This window comes from Doryrhamphus excisus, linkage group LG16, assembly GCF_037039965.1.
Source record: "Doryrhamphus excisus strain RoL-2023G ecotype Guam linkage group LG16, RoL_Dexc_Guam_v1.1, whole genome shotgun sequence".
Lineage (NCBI taxonomy): Eukaryota > Metazoa > Chordata > Actinopteri > Syngnathiformes > Syngnathidae > Doryrhamphus > Doryrhamphus excisus.
Window position 1 is genome coordinate 6,074,741 of NC_136372.1, and position 22,746 is coordinate 6,097,486.

General features: G+C 41.1%; 2 protein-coding genes across 2 annotated transcripts in view; one reads left to right on the top strand and one right to left on the bottom strand.

The window, feature by feature from the left end:
• Positions 1–7: 7 nt before the first annotated feature.
• Positions 8–21,378, bottom strand: ppap2d (phosphatidic acid phosphatase type 2D). Its single transcript, XM_058048846.2, has 6 exons — positions 20,819–21,378; positions 6,448–6,605; positions 4,634–4,920; positions 4,485–4,542; positions 2,292–2,468; positions 8–673 (listed from the first exon to the last, which is right to left on the bottom strand). The coding sequence occupies exons 1-6, from the start codon at positions 21,006–21,008 to the stop codon at positions 569–571; spliced, it is 975 nt and encodes a 324-aa protein (XP_057904829.1). The 5' UTR covers positions 21,009–21,378; the 3' UTR covers positions 8–568.
• Positions 12,443–22,746, top strand: part of LOC131103024 (uncharacterized) — a 162,129-nt gene continuing 151,825 nt past the window's right edge. The window contains exons 1-2 of the mRNA XM_078797100.1: positions 12,443–12,463; positions 12,664–12,711. The gene's annotated coding sequence lies outside the window, so the exon portion shown is untranslated. The remainder of the gene's footprint in view (positions 12,464–12,663; positions 12,712–22,746) is intronic.

Sequence of the window (22,746 nt, forward strand, 5' to 3'; positions counted from 1 at the left end):
ATATCAGACAGGTTAAAGAAGTTGAAGCCAGTGCTTTTTTTTTTTACTCTCCAAGTGTTTTGTCTTGTCTTTTTTTCATTTGAGGCATAATGCCGTCATTTCACAGCAGCCATTTTTAAAGAAGATGACGTTTTATAAGCCGAAATTCAGCTTGGACGGCTGACCCAGCGCGCTTGACCTCCACCACAGACAAACACAACCATTTTTTTTTACTATCAATATTAGCAGCTTCTAATAATCATCTGGAAAAATAGACATTTTTTAAACATTTTTATATATTTCATTAAAAAAATCTATAATATCACTATGCAGTTCTTCTCACTGGACGGGTTTGACTTTGAGTCAAATGTGCTTCTTGTGTTTCACATATGTGAGAGGTTACATCACTGCTGCGTGACTGATTGTGTGTCAATGTGTTAGATTGTACTCCATCAACATTTAACCACATCATCTCCTTGGAATGATTCCCTTTCTTGGAAAAAAAAAACAAAACTGGTCTCTCAGCTCCTCGCAGACGCTTCGACATTCGTCGTGTCCATGTTTTCCGGATCCTTGTCGCCATCGATTGCTAACACACAGTCTGCTGGCTAGAAAGAGGACTCTCCAGCGACATGCTAGTCGGGGACAGGTCTGGACGGGTGCAAGGCTTAAACATGGAGGAGATGTAGAAGGCCTGCAGGCACAGATACACAACGTGTCAGGGAACATACGCAGACCACACATGCTGTCAATCAAACACTGTTTTTTAAACACCACCAGAGGCAAGAGTGAGATAGAGCCTAAATACAGACGTCATTGTTTAAGCTAACAGAGAGGAGGGAGAACCAAATTCGGTAAAGATCAGCTGGCAGTTGGGTAGAACATTATGTGGACAAACGTATTGGGACTTTTGGCAGGAAGTCAAAATGGACGACAGTGTGGCTAGTGCAGCTTTTAGGAAGACTTTCCACATGAATTTGGAGAATGTCTGTGGGAAATGTTGTGCCCCCTTTTAAGGCCACTGTGAGAAAGCCTGGCACCATTGGAGATGAGGGTTAAGGTCAGGGCTCTCGAGTTATTCCACACCAGACTCACCAAACCATGCCTTTGTGGAGAGAAAAGGGCCCTACCCCAAACTGCTGTCACAAGGTTGGACACATACAATGGAAGTTCTAAAAAGCCCAACTTCTAATTGATAAAAAAAATGCATGGTCCTGGACGACCATATTGTACCCAATCAATTTGCCTTATAAGATGTAGTCACCCAATGGCAGGGGATTCCCTCGCTCTGTTGTGTTTTTGTGGATAGCGTGCAGGTCACACAGCAAGGAGACCCGAGTTCGATTCCACCCTCGGCCATATCTGTGTTTGCATGTTCTCCCCGTGCATGCGTGGGTTTTCTCCGGGTACTCCGGTTTCCACCCACATTCCAAAAACATGCTAGGTTAATTAGCGACTCCAAATTGCTTCAGTAAGCTAATTCTTGCACATGTCAATTGTGACATTAAAAAAAAAACAATACTTGAAACAGACTTAAACCCATGTGTATGTGTGTATTTTACTAAATAATTAAAAAATCCTCTGTAAAAAACATGGCTGCACGGCGGTCGAGTGGTTAGCAAGCAGACCTCACAGTTAGGAGACCCGGGTTCAATTCCACCCGCGGTGGTGTAGATGTAGTCACCCAATGGCAGGGGATTCCCTCGCTCTGTTGTGTTTTTAATTATATAATTAATAATCACTGTTTCGTGGGTGGCTGCACGGTGACTGAGTGGTTAGCGCGCAGGCCACACAGCTAGGAGACCCGAGTTCGCTTCCACCCTCAGCCATATCTGTGTTTGCATGTTCTCCCCGTGCATGCGTGGGTTTTCTCCGGGTACTCCGGTTTCCTCCCACATTCCAAAAACATGCTAGGTTAATTGGTGACTCCAAATTGTCCATAGGTATGAATGTGAGTGTGAATGGTTGTTTGTCTATATGTGCCCTGTGATTGGCTGGCGACCAGTCCAGGGTGTACCCTGCCTGTCGCCCATGATGACAGCTGGGATAGGCTCCAGCACCCCCCCGAAACCCTTGTTAGGATATGCGGTAGAAAGTGAATGAATGAATGTTTTGTGGTTTACTATGGCCTATTATTCAGTGTGGAAGTGGTAAGTTTCTGGCTGCTAATTGTCCATAAGTCATTATTAGGATATGTCTTCCAAAGCATTTTGATAGTGGTACCACAAATATCATATACAGTCATGTGAAATACATAAATAGGACAATAGGTGTATAGTATACAGAACATTCCATTATTATTGTTAACATACCACCCAGTATGCAGTGAGCCCTCCTTGAATGAAGCCTGTGAGGACGTCAGTGGGGTGGTGGCGGTAGTCTGAAATGCGGCTGAGCCCGGTGTAGATGGCGATCATCACTAAGATGAACTGCACAAGGGGGCGCAGCAGGCGGGCCCCTCGCCATGACAACCGGGCCTGCAGGTAAAACTGCGAGAGAGAGAAAAGAAAAAGTAAACAACCTGTGAGCAAGAGCCAGTGTCTTCATGTTCACACCACTTTTGTCTGGTACCCGGAGGGAGGAAAGGAGAAGCCGGTCATACGTCCATTAACCCTGTCTTAGCCCCACTTCCTCCTTTTGTCCATCATCACCCCGTGTTTAAAAATAAATGAAAACTGTGTCACTTTTGGATGGAGCGTGATGCCGATGCAGCTTTATGAGGTGGCTGGACGTCTAAACGAGCAGAATGGAGAACATGCCCTGCATTCCTGCTTCTTAAACGTAAACAGCTGGCCATGCCTCAAGCCATTAATGAAGCTTTCAGTGGTACAACGGCTTGTCACACTCAGATATGTCAGTGTTTTATTTCCGCTATTTATCTCAAACTGCGGCTGCACGGCGATCGAGTGGTTAGCACTCAGACCTCACAGCTAGGAGACCAGGGTTCAATTCCACCCTCAGCCATCTCTGTGTGGAGTTTGCATGTTCTCCGGGTACTCCGGTTTCCTCCCACATTCCAAAAACATGCTAGGATAATTGGCGACTCCAAATTGTCCATAGGTATGAATGTGAGTGTGAATGGTTGAAATGCTGTTTCGTGGTTTCATATGCTCTATCAACAGGAGGATTGTGCATCGAGTCTCCGAAACCGGGAAAAATACTTCGATGTTGCATCCCTATCTAGAGGGCTTTAATCATGTTAAAAAACTTATTAAAAAAACGTATGTGTGGAGTTTGCACGTTCTGGCCGTGCATGCGTGGGTTTTCTCCGGGTACTCCGGTTTCCTCCCACATTCCAAAAACATGCTAGTTGCTAACCATTACCTTGAGGGGGGAGGCGTGTCACTATGCAGCTGATCTATCAACGAATAGATTAGTCATCGTTCGGGAAACTACAGCATCTGAACATGTTGGCTATTACTATATAATCGGCTGCACGGTAGAAGTGGTTAGAATGCTGGCCTCACAGCAAGGAGACCCGAGTTCAATTCCACCCTCGGCCATCTCTGTGTGGAGTTTGCATGTTCTCCCCGTGCATGCATGGGTTTTCTCCGGGTACTCCGGTTTCCTCCCACATTCCAAAAACATGCTAGGTTAATTGGTGACTCCAAATTGTCCATAGGTATGAATGTGAGTGTGAATGGTTGTTTGTCTATATGTGCCCTGTGATTGGCTAGCGACCAGTCCAGGGTGTACCCCGCCTCTCCCCCAAAGACAGCTGGGATAGGCTCCAGCACCCCCCCCCCCTTGTGAGGATAAGCGGTAGAAAATGAATGAATGAACTCAGTTTTGCTTTTATAATTGAGATGTTAGTCAAGGTATTCCACGTGTTTCGTACTATATATTAATTAGTAAAAAATTGTTAAAAACTGCTGATTTTTCTTAGAATATTTTGGAATTATTTTTATTCTTGTTTAGGCTCCAGCACCCCCGCGACCCTCGTGAGGAAAAAGCGGTAGAAAATGAATGAATGAATTAATCTTAAACTGCTGTCGCTATGTCATGCAGATATTGGATTAAAAGTAATCATAACAATGTTCTTTTGTCTCGCTGTAACTGTCATATCTCTCCCACAGTGGTGGGCAGTGCAGTGGGAGGAAGATGAAAAGATGGAGAAAGGGGTGGGAAGGGGGTGAAATGGTGGTGAAAGAAGCCTGTCGATCTCTCAGCAGGCTTATTCACTCATTCACCGCCACCCCTCCTTTCTCCTCTCAATCCCTAAATGAGTCCCACAACAAGGCCTCCTCTGTGTAGGCTCTTCATCTATTCATGTTCCCTGCGGAAAACAGTCTCCCTCATTCTCCTCCTCCTTCCTTGTCTCTCGGCTTTTTAAGCTAGTAGCAGGAGGCATGCCTTCCCTCGTGATCAGGATCCTGGATCATATTAAACAGCACATGCCTCCGTCTATTTGCACATGTGTAATTAGCTTGTCCAGATAAGAGATGTGCACACTGCTTTGGGGATTTGTCTTCTACTAGCAGAAAGAAGAGTGAGAGGTGACTTACCGCTAGATAGAGCATGGTGTACATGGCGAAGGATGCATGGCCGGAAAAAAACGACTTCCTGCAACGTTAAAATGCAGGTTACACATTAACATTATGAGTCAAACGACTTCCTGTATGCCACGCCCTTGATAACAATGTAAAAAGGTCACCTCGCTTCCTCGACCATCTTCTGGTTGGGCTGCCGGCATGTGACCTGGGACACGTAGCTGCCCGGCGTGCAGTTGATGGACGCATAAGTGATATTACAGACTGACAGGAAGTTGGGTCGCAGGCGTCCCACGCTTAGCTTAGCCATGTTGGTCAGGGACTGGCCCACGCAGCAGCCAAACAGGAAGCTCCCCAGTTCTTTGTACAGGCACGACACGTAGAGGTTGCTGACAAAAGCACGGGACCGTACGCCACGGAATCGTACTCGGTAACATTCACCCAGTGCGATCTGAGGAAAAAAAGAGTGGTGTTAACTTGAGTAATATCGTTGCTCCAATAAATAGAGATACACCACTTAGTTTAACAATTAAATGTCTCACAAAATTCCACAAAATTGCCCAAAATCTCGCCTTGATGTTGGAATTAGGACAGTTTAAAGGTGCTTTTTGTGTCTGTAGCTTTAATGCTAATGAGCTGTGTATGTCCACACCTGTGTTACATTGAGGACTGGGGGAAGTACACAAACGTTAGCAACACTAGCATGGCTATATGAGCTAACATTACTGTCACACTTGAACAGCAACATCATGCTAGGTTAGCCTTTTCGCTGACCGAGTTAGGTCCCATGTCTGTAGCAGTTATCATTGGTAGAGCTGTATTTTAAGATGTGTAGAGAAGCCTGCTTTTTTTCAAAGCTGTCCACATGGGCTGGGCGTATCGAACTAGTGGCAAGTCAGAAGCGATGTTTTTCCTTGATGACGTCATGAAAAGGTACCTCCCCTCCTCAAAAGTGGACCAAGCAAGTGGGGGGATTGTTGTCATATTTAGTGCACATAAACCGTTTTTAGGGCAGGGTTATTAATTCCTGGCCCACAGCTCATTCTAAAAATATATTTTTTAAAACATTTAAACAATAGAGTTGGAAAAATCAGCAGTAATTAGTTAAATAAAGTCAAAATATTATGAGAACATTTTTTTCGTCTAATAGGAAAAAGTTAATTTTTGGAGAGGAAAAATTTCATTTTAGTTGCGTAAAGCTGAATAAATGAAATCATTTTTTTAGGTCTTAATATTATTTAAAAAAGAACAAACAACACATTAAATAAAGTTGTCAGTTTTGGAAAATTAGACTATGGGAAAAGTTAGAATAAAGAATAAAGCCAAAATATTACCGGAATAAGGTCATAATCATGAGAAGAAAATTCACAAGAAGAAAGTTTAAATAGTTGGAGAAAAAAAATAATAATTTTGAGAATAATGTGAAAATATTAAGAGAAAAATGTCTAATTCTAATGAGAAAAAAAAACAATTATCACAAATTTTGAGTTAAATATTAAACATTTCCAAACATTGTAATATGAGAAACAAACAAAACTAAATGAATAATTATGTTGGGGAAAAAGTTATTTAAAAAAAAGTTAGGTTAGGTAAATAAAGTTAATAACTTTAAAGTTAAAAAGTTATTAAAAGTTTAATTATTATTATGGGAATTAAGTCATAATTACGAGAAGAAAATTTATTACAAGAAAGTTCACAAATTTAGATAAATGAAAAATGGGGGGAGGGACCAAAGTTAATTTTAATAATACTCATTTCACCTATATCACAAAGCTGAGATGCAGTTTTTTGTCTCAATAAATAACAACTCCTTAGCCATTTTACAAAATATCAAAGTGGCCATTGCGTACTTTAATTTTTCAGTACATGGCCCGGAAAAAAAGTTTGAACACCCCTGGTCTAATATCACATACTGTAGTCTATCATTAAAAACTCAGTTTCAACTTTTGTGCTTCAAACAGTGCCATCATTGTCTTACCGTGAGACCAGTGATGGCTATACCGCCAGCGATGAGCAGACCATCAGGAATAGCCTCTCTCTCCACGTAGGGATACGTAATACTGGTGTCCCCGCAGAAGAACCCCCGTCTGTACGGCGTCACAGCCTTCAGCTCGCAAGCGAAAAATGGGATGGAGGCTGATGAGATGAGGCAAAGAAAAAAACAGCTTGATGAGTTTCCATGGGTTCAGATCACAGATACGAGATGGAAAGCATGACACGACGATAACGATGTAAAGACGGCCACCGGCCTGCCGTCACACATGGGTGAAGCAGCATGAGGAGTGTCAGTCATCGGGAGATTTGACAGATTACAGGCGGATTAGACATTCCGCACATTCGTATCTGCTTTCACAAAAAGAGCGGGACAGATGAGAGACAGCCGGGCATGAAGATGGGCATGAAGAGTGAGGATAAGGAAAGAAGAAAAGCATATTCAAGAGCATGCTATCATTTTTCCTCAAATAATGTGCGATGTTAATTTACTCAACCCGCAGAAACTGTATCCAAAATTATATAATTATATAATTCTAAACACACCTGACATATAGGTGGACATATGATTGAATTGAGACACGGCGTCTATTTGAGCGGAGGCCACTATTGGATGGCTTAGTTCAGGGGTCTCAAACTCACGGCCCGGCCGGATTTGGCCCGCGGGACGCTAGTTTGAGGCCCCCGCCTTCATTCATTCATTTTCTACCGCTTTTCCTCACGAGGATCGCGGGGGTGCTGGAGCCTATCCCAGCTGTCTTGGGGCGAGAGGCGGGGTACACCCTGGACTGGTCGCCAGCCAATCACTGGGCACATATAGACAAACAACCATTCACACTCACATTCATACCTATGGACAATTTGGAGTTGCCAATTAACCTAGCATGTTTTTGGAATGTGGGAGGAAACCGGAGTACCCGGAGAAAACCCACGCATGCACGGGGAGAACATGCAAACTCCACACAGAGATGGCCGAGGGTGGAATTGAACCCTGGTCTCCTAGCTGTGAGGTCTGCGTGCTAACCACTAGACCGCCGTGCCGGCCCAGTTTAATTAGTTTAATTAGTTTAATTTGTTTTTTTATTTGCTTATTTATTTTTCCATCTTATTTTGTGTCAAAAAATAAAAATTAACATTAAACATTTATTTCATTATTTAATAATAAATACAAATTAATTTCTAACAATTTATAATCATTTATTATAATTTAATTTTTAATTTTAATTTTAATTTTATCAAAGCTTTTGCAAAGAACCAAAGCACTGAAAAAGTAGAGGGTATAGCAGAAGCATTGAAGACTACTATATTATATATATATATTTATTAATATTTAATATAATTTATATTTATAAATATTTGTTATTATATTTTTATTTAATTTTTTTTCTTTTTATATATATATATATATATATATATATATATATATATATATAATTTTTATTTATTTTTTTTTTACCTGATGCGGCCCAGACCCTACCTCCAGTGGCCCCCAGGTAAATTGAGTTTGAGACCCCTGGCTTAGTTGCTAATTATAGCTGTTCTTTATCAGACTAAAAGAGGTCAAGGTCTGGTTCCTGTTGCAAACAAACCTCACAGGCTACCGGTGAAAGTTCACAAGCGAAAGAGTTGCGCAATGACTCCCGTTGGCAACATTTTAATTTTTTTTTTAAAGAGCATTTTTATTCCATTCTTTTGTTTTCATTAGTGTTTGGCGTTTAGTTTCACCCCCTCGTCATTCCACCAAGTGCAGTCCCAAGACCATGGGACTAATCATTAACCTCGTTCCTCACAGGCCTGCCCGTTGCTCCCAAGCCAGAAAACATTGTTCTTTGCCAGGGCGGCTCGCACTGTTTCGTGACTGAAACACTCTCTCGGGCTCACCCTATCAGCCGCACACGAACAAATGAACACCAGACCCACAAAATCACAAACAGTCAACCCAGAACACGCCTCTATTGCTCATTCAGCACCAACAGACTGATAAACAAGATTAAGCAACGGGTAATAATCTGCAGGTTTGAAGCAATCAGAGCGGAAAAACACCAAGCGGAGACATATTTAACGTCATGGAATGACTTGGCCTGTCAGGTGCCTTTAGAAAACCGGCCTCTTGTCAAAGTCAGGCTGCCCTAACAGAAACACTAAACATATTGAAGTGAGAGCAAGGAAAGCAACAGGGACTGTGTCATGTCAAAAAAAAAAGACAGGAAACATCTTCCTCTTCCCAAATAAGGAATACCCTCATGTACATTATGCAGGTTCTGGTTTTTACGACCTGCATGGACAGCGTATCTGTAACACAAACAGGTTCAAGTTGCATGCAGGTGCAGGAGTTCCTGATAACATTTCATTAACTGGGAGAACACTTTGACAGTGCAGACATGCTTTAGTGTCGGTAGCCCTTATGAGATTAGTATATTACAATGGCTGCTTTGTTTTTATTAAGATAAGTGGCATCCATGCTTGTTAGCTACGGCAAGCGGTTCAGTTGTGCCTAGTGGTCATGATTATTTTACCCCAATAAGGGTGTCCTTGTTCTTTCCTGAATTAATTGTAATTCAGCAGGGCTATGGCTTTGTTAATCACTGATTGCAGGTTATATTTAGCATATTTAGCATTAAATGTTTTAACAGACGGCCGGTTGAGTGGTTAGCGCGCAGACCTCACAGCTAGGAGACCAGGGTTCAATTCCACCCTCGGCCATCTCTGTTCTCCCCGTGCATGCATGGGTTTTCTCCGGGTACTCCGGTTTCCTCCCACTTTCCAAAAACATGCTAGGTTAATTGGCGACTCCAAATTGTCCATAGGTATGAATGTGAGTGTGAATGGTTGTTTGTCTATATGTGTCCTGTGATTGGCTGCATGGCGACCAGTCCAGGGTGTACCCCACCTCTCGCCCAAAGACAGCTGGGATAGGCTCCAGCACCCCCGCAACCCTTGTGAGGAAAAAGCGGTAGAAAATGAATGAATGAATTAATTAATGTTTTAATAGACATAATCAAATATGATTCAGGAATGATGCAGTTTGTAACGATGCAGGATTACTCAAAATGTATGGACTTCTTTGATATTTTCTCATGGCGTGCAGCATGGGCTGAGGAAAAATCAATTAGCTTGGGGGTGGATCCCGGATTTTGAAGTGTGTGCAATATGTTCCTTAATTTGTCAGTGAGTAATGCATGTGATCTGAATGACCGATGAATACAACCAGCAGGTTGGGGTGAATCCAAACTGGGATTTGTCAGCCTTGGTGCAGGTCTGTGTCAAACTCAGTGACGTTTTAGCTCAACGGATCCATCACAAAGTTCAGTATGTGCAACAAGAACCTGCCTTACATTTTCTAGTACAGAACACAATAGAGTGTATTCATAGCAATAAAATAGACAGGGCTTCTATCGCAGCCTAAACACTGTAGTTACAGTTGGAGCATAGACCTTTTGAGGGATATTGATACATACGGATGTCTAAGGGGAACCCTGAAATGTTTGACCAGGTTTTGCAGCTTGTTTTACCGCCTCAGGCCTGCGATTACTGTCAGTTTGTGTACTAATGGCCCGAATGGCCAGGATCCAAAGATCACTGAATCAAGGTCTGTATGAAAACGTGTTACCTCTACTGGATTATCCAGCATCTGTGTCATCCCACAGATAAGTGTCGCAGTCAACCGCAAGGTTTTGACAATTACCTTAAAACAGTTATCACAACAGAGCCCAAAACTCCCCAGAGAGCCTCACATCATGTGTGAGGCAACTGTGAGCAAACCAAAACACCTGGTCAAGGCTAACTCAAAGGACCAGACGAAGGGGACCCTAAAGGACACGGGGCAGAATGGATCGCCTTACAGTCAGAGTCCAAGATCTGCTGCTCAAAGGCAGGAATGCTTTCACATAGTCAAAAGGGCCCGAAAAGAAAGAAAGACAAGAGGGAGGGAGAGACTTAGAGAGAGGAGGGGAGGAATGAGAGCAAGAGAAAGTCTTCTGGTTCTAATTTACACATCTATGACCACAGCCCAGAATGAGCTCACTGTGATAGAACAACAACCAACAGCAAGAACGTGAGGCCCGGATCAGATGGTCGTTATTTATGGGTTTTGCTTTATGGCCTTGTTGATAAAGCTGTCATTAGTTCGGCTTTTAGATTGATAAACAAGGGGCGGGGCTGGAGAGATACGGCGAAGATGGGTCTTGAACAAGACTGATGCGGCAAAAGGCAAGAGAACGCCAGACGGAGGCGATTAGCGGTGGTTCTGGAATGCGAAGGGTCAGGAGATCTGGGCTCTGCTGGGACCCATTCTGTAAACACGACCCTGCCTCAACCTGAAGAATACCCCCAACTTCGACTCAACACATAAAAAACCACACCCGGGGATGCAAACAAACCAAATCCGCAGTCATATAAACAAACAGTCAACCAAACAAACCTCAATAACCAAACGGCAACCACAAAACTAACCAATAATGATAACTATTTCAACCACACTGGACTCCAAAAAACAACACCGTCCCACTGAAGTCATTATTATTGGCCCAGATGATTTCATGCGAACGCTACTGCATCATCATAGATTAGCACCACAATTAGCCTAAAGCTACGTTGACTGCAAAGGCTTTGCCCTACATTTGATACAAACAGAGGGCACACAATCAGTGAACTGTCAACACACTCAATTGCACCGACTAGGCTGAGACTAGGCAGTGTCCCAGCACCCTTCTGGGGTGGTCCACCCCTGGCCGGGGGCCCCTTCGCCAGCATGCCAGCGTTTCTCGACTAAATTTTAAAGATGTGTGCTTAACTTCAAGTCAACCTCAGGAGTGAAAAACACAGGCGGGGTTAGAGAACTGCCAAGTGTCGTAATTTGCTTCTTTGCAAGCGTGATAATCCCTGGTAACGTCATTATTAAAGAGGCGATGCGATGTCCGCCTTATAGGCTCATAAACAGCAGGCAGCAGCTGGTCTGGGTGGGCTCGCGCAATTGTTTTTGCTTGATCTGTTCCCGCTTCTCGCTCTAGTCTGAGTCAGTTATGTCTTGATTTATAAGAGCAGGTCTTTGTTTTAAGAGGCAGGGCAGGAAAAGACGGTATGCGCCAGCTGAGAGCACACACACACACACACACACACACACAAAAAAAGGACATGCAGACTATTGTGCTGTAAGGTAACACTCTTACAGGAAGTGAAGTCATTCACACCAAGGTTGTGATTAGAAGGAGCTCAAAGAAAAGGAGATTGTGGGAGTGTTCTTCCCCAGTCGTCCTTGGTGGGCTTGAGGCAGGTTGCAGGTAAGATAAGTGTGAGTTCCATTTTTTTTTTCCCTCCCTCAGAATCGAATGTATTGGTTTGGGAGGCTAATCTGTTATGTCTACCCTGATGGCGGCACAAAGAGATGATGAGGAATGCGGAACAAAGGCAGACTGATGAGCCCCAATGCTTTAAAAGCTGGATAACATCCTTGAAAACATGCTTTACGCATACGGCACATGAATGACATTTGTGCTTAAAATGCTTTGGAAGACTCGCTAGCCCCCTGCGACCCTCGTGAGGAAAAGCGGTAGAAAATGAATGAATGAATGAGTTTGGGATAAGTTGTTTTGTTTTTACATGACTGTACGCTACAATCTTAGTGGGATCCACAACAAGATAAAATCTATATGGACTGATAATGCAAGGAACTCTGGCCTGACCATCCAAATGGTATTTGATTGAGTCAAGGTCAGGGTGCATCGAAGCATGCCTATATGGAGCTTCCTCCAAAGGTTTCGAACCAACATGACTGCCTGTCCATTAACATTTGTGTCATGTTCCACCAGCACACCAGGAGAGCTCTCCCTCGCCCCGGTTCCAGCTGTGCCAGTGCGTACATGCTCCACGCAGCTGCTTCTGTTCCCTTCCACACCTCACTGATTCGCTTCCTGGAGGCCCGTTTTGGAGCTCAGGGCAAAAGCGGTGAGCTCTGAGGTATCTGTCTGCCAGCCTGGTCTGATTCAGCAGGACCAGTCAATGTGGTATGTACCTTGGAAACATTAAAGAAGACCAGTGGTGGTTTTTGGTTGGTAAGGTAAAGTCTGACAGGCTGCAATGTGAGAGCAAAACAGGGTTGTGGTTCAGACAGGGGGGTGTTTTGGCATGGAGAGGCACAATTGTGGTGGGATGTATGGAAGTGATTTGGGGGGGGGGTGTTTTGTCTGCTTGTTTTGGTTGGCAGGGGGAATTTGTGCTTGGAAGACCATCAGAGGATGCAAGGATCCATCAGGTGAGATGTGATAAACTGATATAGTAGTAGTCTGGATAACAACAACACCCGGGGTCTTGTGGGTGTCTTATAGGGTGCGCTTACACAACAGCAGCTTTAAAACAAACATTGGAGAAAAACAATCCCAATTGACATGATCTGCAAAAACACCAATTTGTTGGTGACATAAACATAAAATTAAACAAAAAATTTATTCAATTAGCAGTTTTTGTTCTTCTTTGACCTTCTGGAATGGACTAATGATGCTAGAAAATATTCCACTGAGCAATAAATGAACATAAGGATAAATAATAAATAATAAATAATAAATAATAAATAATAAATAATAAATAATAAATAATAAATAATAAATAATAAATAATAAATAATAAATAATAAATAATAAATAATAAATAATAAATAACTAAAAATACCTAAATTACCATGTTTGACTTTCTGGAATGGACTAATGACGCTAGAAAATATTCCACTGAGCAATAAATGAACATAAGGATAAATAACAAATAATAAATAATAAATAATAAATAATAAATAATAAATAATAAATAATAAATAATAAATAATAAATAATAAATAATAAATAATAAATAATAAATAATAAATAATAAATAATAAAATAACTAAAAAGACCTAAATTACCATGTTTGACTTTCTGGAATGGACTAATGATGCTAGAAAATATTCCACTGAGCAATAAATGAACATAAGGATGAATTGTATAAATAATAAATAATAAAATAACTAAAAAAGACCTAAATGACCTTCTTTGACTTTCTGGAATGGACTAATGATGCTACAAAATATTCCACTGAGCAATAAATGAACATAAGTATGAATTGGATAAATAATAAATAATAAATAATAAAAGAACTAAAAAAGACCTAAATGACCTTCTTTGACTTTCTGGAATGGACTAATGAAGCTACAAAATATTCCACTGAGCAATAAATGAACATAAGTATAAATAATAAATAATAAATAACTAAAAAAGAAATAAAAAAGAAATAAATACTAAATAAATGACAAAGTGGCCTCAAAGAATATTTGCGACAACATTAATCTCCTTAGTAGCATCAGTCATATTCAAGTGGATTATCTGATGCTCCCCAAACATATTCCAGCTAATGAACATTGAAGATGTCCTCATTACGGCTAATAGCTATGGACAACGCTGACCACTAATGGAGCCTTCAACTTGAAGAGAATAAAGCCTCATTAAAAGTACATTTGAAACTATTTAGTCTTTGAAGATATTTCAGCTTGCATGATAAAACATATGCAGGCAACTGAGGATAACATCCCAGAGGAACCTGCTGTACATCCTCAACCCTTTATCTCCTAACACCCCCTTTCCTACCCTGAGGCCATGCAGGCCGCCCCTCAGCCTGCAGGTAATTGAGACGTTTCTAAGCCAGCTCTAGTGGGCTAATGAGTGAGGTACTAAAAGCAAAGCTCAGTGATTGCATCAGAGGAAACTAATGGATGCAGCAGTGCAGTAATACACCCAACAAAGGAGAGTTAGCTTTTCTTCTGTTGGCTAATTATTTGACTGCCGCATTTTTAATGGCGCTCCCTCTGTTAGCCGCCGAGGTCACGCCAAGTTAAACGGAGGTAAATTTCTCTGCAAATTTGTCAACAAACAATAGCAGCCGGTATGGCACATTCACACTTCTTTGTAAACACACACACATACAAGTGTGTGGAGACCATTGAATAATTCCAGGGCCTGTACGTTTTGGACATGTTGTTACGTGTTGGCTGCTTCCAGGCACGCTCACTCCACAGCTTTCCCTGCCAATAAACATGGAATCTTACTAATATAAATCCACCACCCTTCCAAAACATGTGATGACGTTGAAAACATAACACACACACATACACGCCTCACAACGAGCATGATCTCACTCTTAAACTTGAACTTTTATGAGGAGGTGGTGGCAAGCAGTAATACATTGATTGATTGGAGTGAAAGCCTTCATCTTACTGCAGTACTGCGTACCCAAATATTTTCCACTCAAAGTCCCATACAGAACAACCTAGAAATGTTATATTATACACCCTAACACCAATTTATTGTAGATTAAGATACACTAATATGTGGTTAACCCTTAGATGCATGAGTGACTGGACCCTACACTCTTCAATCAATGCGTTTTTATGTCAATTTTGCCATTTTGGTTAGGAATAATCACTTGTATGATATTTAGTATTATATTTAGGAGTTGATAAGTTGATAAGAATCAAAGGTTCCTATTGGATTCCATAGAAAATGCATGTAGGTCATTTTTGACCCACTTTTGGAAGGTTGGGGTAGTAACACAAAAACAAAACAATCTTAAAATGTCTAAAAGGTAAGTTAAAAATGTGAACGGCATGATATCACAAACATGTTTTTTGAGGAATACCTTGGATATGAACTGATAAAAAATTTTCATTCCAAAGATATTTGAAGAAAACAACCCGACCGGGTCATTTTTGACCCACTTATGGAAGATTGGGGTAGTAACACAAAAAACAAAAATTCTTAAAATGTATAAAAGGTAAGTTAAAAATGTGAATGGCATGATATCAAAAACATGTTTTTTGAGGAATACCAGGAATGTGAAATGATCAAAAAAAATTTCAGTACAAAGATATTTCAAGAAAACAACCTGGCCGGGTCATTTTTGACCCACTTATGCATCTTAGAGTTAAAACAGCGCAACCTCGGTTTTCGAACGGCCAAGTTATCGTCTGATTGAATTGTTGATGAAAATTTAGCCTTGGTTATTGTACAATATTGTGCATAACAAAATTCCGTGTTGTATTCTATACGTTGTTACATTGAATCTTGTGGTATTCATGAAGCTGTGGACGGACGATTCCCAGCGTTGTTTATTCAGTCGTCTTGGATTACACACCCAACACCAAATCAATACTTTGATCGTTGATACTTAGTTTACACAATACTACGGTATCCTACAAAGCTTTATTGCACCAATGACAGTAGCCACGTTTCCATGGACCCAAATATTTCAATTCCATTCGGGTTATTTGCTCAAACGGAAAGAATGTAACCTTTGTATACACCTCATTCCGAAAGAAAAGTGCCAATCCGAATGAATATGTAATCGGATTCACAGGGGTGGAATATTCCTTTCCCCAATCTGATTGAGGTATCTTGTACCCGCTCAATCGGGAAGTTGTCAGGGTCAGCAGTCATCACTGGACTACAGCGGAAAGTTTGTTTTTGATACAAACTTTAAAAGAACTGAACGTTCACGTTGCTGCTTTAAAAAAAGCGTAGCAACTGTCCCAACAACCGTGGTAATCACACTCTTGTCCGCCATCTTTGATGAATCACATGATGTTGTTTACGTTTTACTGCGCATGCCTTATTGACTATTCCGTTTGATTATAGCGGTGCATGTAGACAGGAGATTGGAATATTCCTTTCCATGTATACACTGTTTTCTGGTACATCGTTTGGAAAGAGGAAAATCTCCTCATGTAAACGTGGCTAATGACCTTCAAGGATGCTATAATGAACATGGCTAGCCAGTAGTTGTAGAAACACTACACACAGTAGCAGTAACTGTCTATTGAAAAAAAAAAAAGGAATACGACTGTACTAGTCATATAAAACAAGGCCCAATGATTTCCACATTAACGGAGTCACGAACAGAATCGGCCAATAAAAATGGAATTTACCGCTAAATTTACTGGAAATTTAAATAATATCCATGAAGTTACTGAAACGGTCAAACAGCTACTTAGCATGCGGCCTCACGTCGACAACCAAAAACACTCTCCATGTAACATCTAGCCAACATTCTTCTTAAAGAAGTCAGAGGACAGTGTAACAAGTTTTAAAGGGCCCCCTCCAGTAAATCCCCGTTTAATAGTAATTGGAGGAGAAGGGCTGCATGTGGTTTTATTAGGGTAAAGACCACCTGTACAAGAAGCCAAACAGCAGTGCAGCCCGAGTGAGGGCCTGTCTCTGCACGCTCGCCTGATATGATAAACGCCTCATGACCTCTGGGTGGCTGGACGCTAACATCTCAGGTTTAGCGTCGGTCTCGGTCAAACCCCCTGAAGCCTCCCACCACCAGGAATGCACGCACATAAATAAACAGCCAAGGAAAAACACTTGAAAGTAGCAATCTGCAGATTATACACAATTTACTGACACAGAGCTGAACCAGAACGGGTCCATCTCCACAGAACATCCATCATGAGTGAGACCTGGAAAAACAGTGCTCGATAACTGAGCAGCATCTTAAACTGATTAAAGTTAATTCTCAATGTATCCTGGGTACTTTATTGAGAAGTAAATATTACCACAGAATATTGAGGCTGTGAAGAGCTTGCGAGCATTGTGGAGGCCCCCTTGAGCTGATCAAATAATGAGGATGCTTCAGGGTGAAATTCCACAGTTACAGTAGTCAATGAGTCCCTTCATGGGATGAATTATACTGGCGGGTCAAACCATCTGCTGATGCCGTTTTTTTGAAGGCAAATTGTGTTAGTCAGAGATAAGAGGATTTTGCCAAATGAAGGAGCCAATTCATTGCCAATAAGTCGTGGCATTCACTGTCGGGTTGCCCCACATGAGTCAAGGTCATGCCTCTGCAGATAAGCGACACGATGCGTCGAGTAGAAGAGATGAGGCAGGATGCACGCCAGACTGGTGGCTATATGCACGGAATCCAATAGCTAATAAGTTCTGCTAGTTTACTTGTTTTTGACTTTGTAAAGCACACTTATGTACATTTCACCAAATCTCAGGTCAACTAATTGAAAGCGTGTTGGCCAAAATCTAGCCCTGACAGTACTGTTTTGTGTAGTTTTCCTGCTAACAACCTGTGTACATTTCCACAAAGTAAGGATTCCATCATTATAAATGGAACATTACATCATATAACACCTGTTTACAGCCTTCGAAATACAAGTTTTAACATTATTAGAGCCCTCTACACAAGAAATAGCAACCCTATAGTCACCTTTACATTCATTCATTCATTCATTTTCTACCGCTTTTTCCTCACGAGGGTCGCGGGGGGTGCTGGAGCCTATCCCAGCTGTCTTCGGGCATCATATTACACAATATAGTAGATATAATCAGAGAAAATAAGCTACTTACAACATAAATAAAACTTGTGCTGGCAATAAATGTTTTCCAGATGTTTGGGATTCGGAATTGAGTTTTAGCTGGATTACGGCCAAAACAGTTGCCCCTGTTTTTTTACCGTTTTGTGTAGTTTTCCTGCTAACAACCTGTGTACATTTCCACAAAGTAAGGATTCCATCATTATAAATGGAACATTACATCATATAACTCCTGTTTACAGCCTTCAAAATACAAGTTTTAACATTATTAGAGCCCTCTACACAAGAAATAGCAACCCTATAGTCACCTTTACATTCATTACCCAATATAGTAGATATAATCAGAGAAAATAAGCAATTTACAACATAACTAAAACTTGTGCTTGTGACGTTTGGGATTCGGAATTGAGTTTTAGCTGGCCAAAACAGTTGCCCCTGTTTTTTACTGTTTTGTGTAGTTTTTCTGTGTGTGGCTTGAGAAGCAGTATTATGCACTTTTTACATTTGTAATGTCCCCTTTATCGATGTTAAGTGGTTCCAGACCCGACCATGATAAGTACATTCCCACAAAGTAAGGATTCCATCATTATAAATGGAACATTACATCATATAATACCTGTTTACAGCCTTCGAAATACAAGTTTTAACATTATTAGAGCCCTCTACACAAGAAATAGCAACCCTATAGTCACCTTTACCCAATATAGTAGACATTTTCAGATAAAATAAGCCATTTACAACATGAATAAAACTTGTGATTGCAATAAATAAATGTTAGGGATTCGCAATTGAGTTTTAGCTGGATTACAGCCTCAACAGTTGTCCCTGTTATTATTATGGTGCTTCTTGGGAGATAATTCAAACCTGTTTTTTGCTTGTGTGTTTCACCTACTGGCACCTAGTAACCAGCGATCACAATTTGAATGCATCTTCTTAATGTCTCATATTTGTATTTTCATTTCATTCAAATGCTTGATTTTGGACAGAAATATGGATAATATGCTTCAATATGCATATTTTTGATTAATAATAGACTGTACTCAACCATGAAACAGCATGATTTAATATGTTTTTGAAAGAATGATAGAAGTCGCGGAATTCCAACCATGGTGTGTAACGCTGCATATACAACAAGGAGTGTAGTCCATCCTTAAAAATGCTAGTTGACTACAAGTATTGACCCTCAGACAGCTTGTATCCCACTTATATCTCACTCACAATAACATCTGACTCCACATCCGCTTCCTTTTTCTCCGGCACTGCAGCTCAATGGCTCAGCTTCAGTGCAATATCAGGTCAGTGGGGATATCCCGGAACGCCCAGGAGAGGATATACAGTAAAGGGGGGCGGGGAAGGGGTCAGGACATCCAGGTCCAAGTGGTATTCTTAGTCTGTTTCCTCCATCATGTTGACTGATGCTTGCTACTTCCTAAACTAAGCTAAGCTGCAGCTGACTGTTTGGCAAGAAAAAAAACATTCAAGGTTAAACAATGAACCCATGTTCCTTGAGTTTAACTGTCAAACCAGACATCAGACCAGTCGGTCTGCCGAGACAGGTTACACCTCACTCTCTCTATGTCGTTGGTTTATTAGTTTGTTTGGATAATCACTCCAATTAAAATAGCTAATTTGGTGGCTATGAAGTCTATATATTTTGTAGTCATGTCATTTTTTTTTTTTTTTTGTCATGTTATTTTTTCTACACTGGCCAGCAAATATATAATGGTAATGGTTTAATTTCATTTGAACATGCATCAGATTACAATTGAATGCATCACATAATCAGTTCACAGTTCCACATGTCCAAAAGGAGTAGGAAGAAGCAAAGCTTATTAAATCCTACCCCTCCATCTGGTACTTGTACAATCAGTAACTGTTACATTTGTTCACTTCCTGCTTTCCATAATACCGTTTACTTTTACAATCAGTAACTGTTTCATTTGTTCACTTCCTGCTTTCCATAATACAGTTTAAGGTTTGTTTGGGGTTTTTTTTAAATAATGTACCTCGTACCGTAGTACGAGGTGATATGACCATCCAATGACATAATGGGTACCATAGTAAGTGTCAATATAGTGATATGTATAGCACATCATGACTGGTTCAAGACTCTTCATCCTTGTATTTAGCAAACATCAACTGCTTGTATTGTTTCTTGAATTGGCTCATTGTTGTGCATTGTTTGAGGGTCTTACTCAATCCATTCCATAGTTTGATTCCACATACTGAAATGCTGTAATGTAGTCCTAGCATATAGTAAGTGTTTCAAATTTATAAGGTTTCTGAAAGCTGAATAGTGCTCTGACTGATAATAAAACAAATTTCCTCTTTGGAATGATGCCCACAGACCAGAAGAACAGCTCTTGTTTGATTGTAACCAACACCCATTTGATGTATTTATATATATACACATATATAATCAGTAATCTATCACAATAAGCAATGCAAATTTAGACCTGCCGTGTCATATACATGCAGTATTAAGGGTCAGTTAACCAAACCACCTCATTAGCACTTTAGCATGGACAGGAATTATAATTATGAGATTCCATATTTGATTATGTATTAAGATGTTGGATTTCAATGTCGTAAAACTGCCAAAGGATCTTAGAATCTATATTCCTTGTTTTTGGTTTTTCATTGTCAGCAAAAGGCTATCCTTTTGTTGTTATGATAATGATCCAGCCTCCTAACTAGGCTTGTAAATTATGTGGCTGACATTCACTATGTTTTCATCCCAATTCCCACGTTCTCCCGGGAATTTGGGGGGGTTACCATGGGAACAGATGAATTCCCTGGACAACTGCCCCCCCCCTCCCCTCCTCAACCCCCACACCATTATTCCCACCCTCCTGCCCCCACTAGGGAACACTTTCCTTTTCACTTTTGGGAGAAAACTAAATTCCTCCCACCCTGTAACTGTATTGTGATTGACACCCCAAAGGCGTCTAAAATATACTTTTACTTGTAATCAAAGTGTGACTCAGAGCAATTAAAGGTATTATTTTTGAAGCCTTACCGACACACAGGCATATTACATCCAAACCGACTAGCATCTTCCTCTTGGTGCAGATGGAGCTCTCCTCCTCCTCCTCCTCAGGTTTGCTGAGGAAATGCTTCCCAGCGCCGTTCTCCTTCCCCTCCGCAGTCCCGTCACTGTCAGCGAGCCGGGGCAGCGTGTTGCTCCCACGGGCATTAAACTTCTGCATGTCCCCTCGCTTCAAACGCACTCGTCCCCCTCGAAAAAGTCACTCAAATGCGTAATTCGTAGAAGATCAGTATCCGGTAGAAACTACCAGAAGCTTTTTTTTTCAGTCCGTCCGTCGGTGCCAGAAATCCATGATTAAGGAAAAGTTTTGACAGCGAGACGCGAACAGGCGAGCAAGCCGCTAGTCAGTGCTGCACGGCCGGCATCCGGTGGGCGAGGGTCCGGGGGAAGACAGCTGGAAGTGGGTGGACTCGCGAAACAAAACAAACCCGAGTGCACTGCACCTCTTTTGCATCCACAGCTTCTCAAATCCTCCTTCTGGACTGCAGTCACGTTTGTGTCAAACTCACAGGAGGAAAAACTTTTTTTCTCTCCTTGCCAAAGTAAAGTACCACCTCCACTTTGGGATGCGCGCTTCCGGCTGACTAGCAAATCGTGGTTGTATTTTGTTGCGGAAAGTGTTTACTTCCGGTGTTTTCAGTTAACTTTGCTACTATGCTACCGGGTGGCTAGGAGGTTCAAACTTTTTCCCCCGAAGCAAAAGAAGTTACGCATAATTAAAGGAAACACAACCTACATCAAATCTGGGTTTTAAAGTGTTAGTGCAATACATCTTTTAAATATTATATAATTGTGCTGCAAGCTAAGAAAAAATGATCTGTAAATTCCCCCCGGACAACACTTTGGACATCCCTACCCTAGACTAAATCAATATCTAACAGTCAATGTTAAGCTGACATGTTCGATCCCTCCGACCTACAGCAGAGCATTGATCTCACCACTGTAATGATGCCAGCCCTAACAAACTGCCCACATAGGTTCCATTCACACTGCATGGTATGATGCCCAATTTGGATTTTTGATTCAAATATGATCTTTTTCTGTACTTGTTCATCATAAAACAAAATAATTACACACATAGATGCCAAGTGTTTGTCCCTATTTGTGGTCTGTTGTGGCAATTTTAAGGATTTTTTGACTAAATTACTTCAGGTAGGACACAGGTGTCATACTCAAGGCCTGGGGGCCAGATTTAGTCACTATATGGCCCGTGGAGGCCCAGAAATAACCTGAAATACCTGTCAAAAATACACAAAAATTGCGTAATTCATTTTAATATTTAAACTGGATTATACAATTATATACTTGCACCAGGCACCATGATAATGTAAGTAAATAATGTAAATAAATAACAAAATGTGCAATAATTAGTGATGTACGATAATTATTGGCGCAATATCAGCATAAAAATGAGATATCAGATATCGGTATCAGATTTTTTTTCTTTTAAAATGCTGTATAAAATGGTACAATGGTATCTACTGATATCGGTATCGGAAATTGACAGTTGGGTAATATCGGCATATAATTTTTAATCAAAAAAGCCAATATCAGACATCCCTAGTAATAATATCCTGAGGCAATTGTATTCTTAAAGGGTTTCACAGTTACAGACGGACTAAGTGCAACCAGAACTGTGTTTGATACCCCTTGCGTAGGAATTTAATAAGACAGAGGACAAGACTTTGGCTATTGGGTAGTGAGACGTCTGTTCCGAGGAGCGTGTGGGTGGAATCAAAAATGGTGGGACATTGACGTGAGCTGCATCACAGACACAGATCTTGCCACTCATTTTCAGACAAAAAAAACATTTGTTGACATGTTTTAGTACCATTCTTTAAAACACGCATGACCTACAAATTGCATATATGTGACCTAAACGGTCAGACTGCAGTAGC

What these genes read in the sequence shown, in the direction of transcription:
- ppap2d (XM_058048846.2), bottom strand. Translation starts at nt 21,008, where the DNA reads ATGCAGAAGTTTAATGCCCGTGGGAGCAACACGCTGCCCCGGCTCGCT. An exon ending in TGTAATATGCCTGTGTGTCG is followed by an intron (nt 6,606 to 20,818) that starts GTAAGGCTTCAA and finishes TCATCTCATCAG; the next exon opens with CCTCCATCCCATTTTTCGCT. An exon ending in GGCTCACTGCATACTGGGTG is followed by an intron (nt 674 to 2,291) that starts GTATGTTAACAA and finishes CTGTGCCTGCAG; the next exon opens with GCCTTCTACATCTCCTCCAT.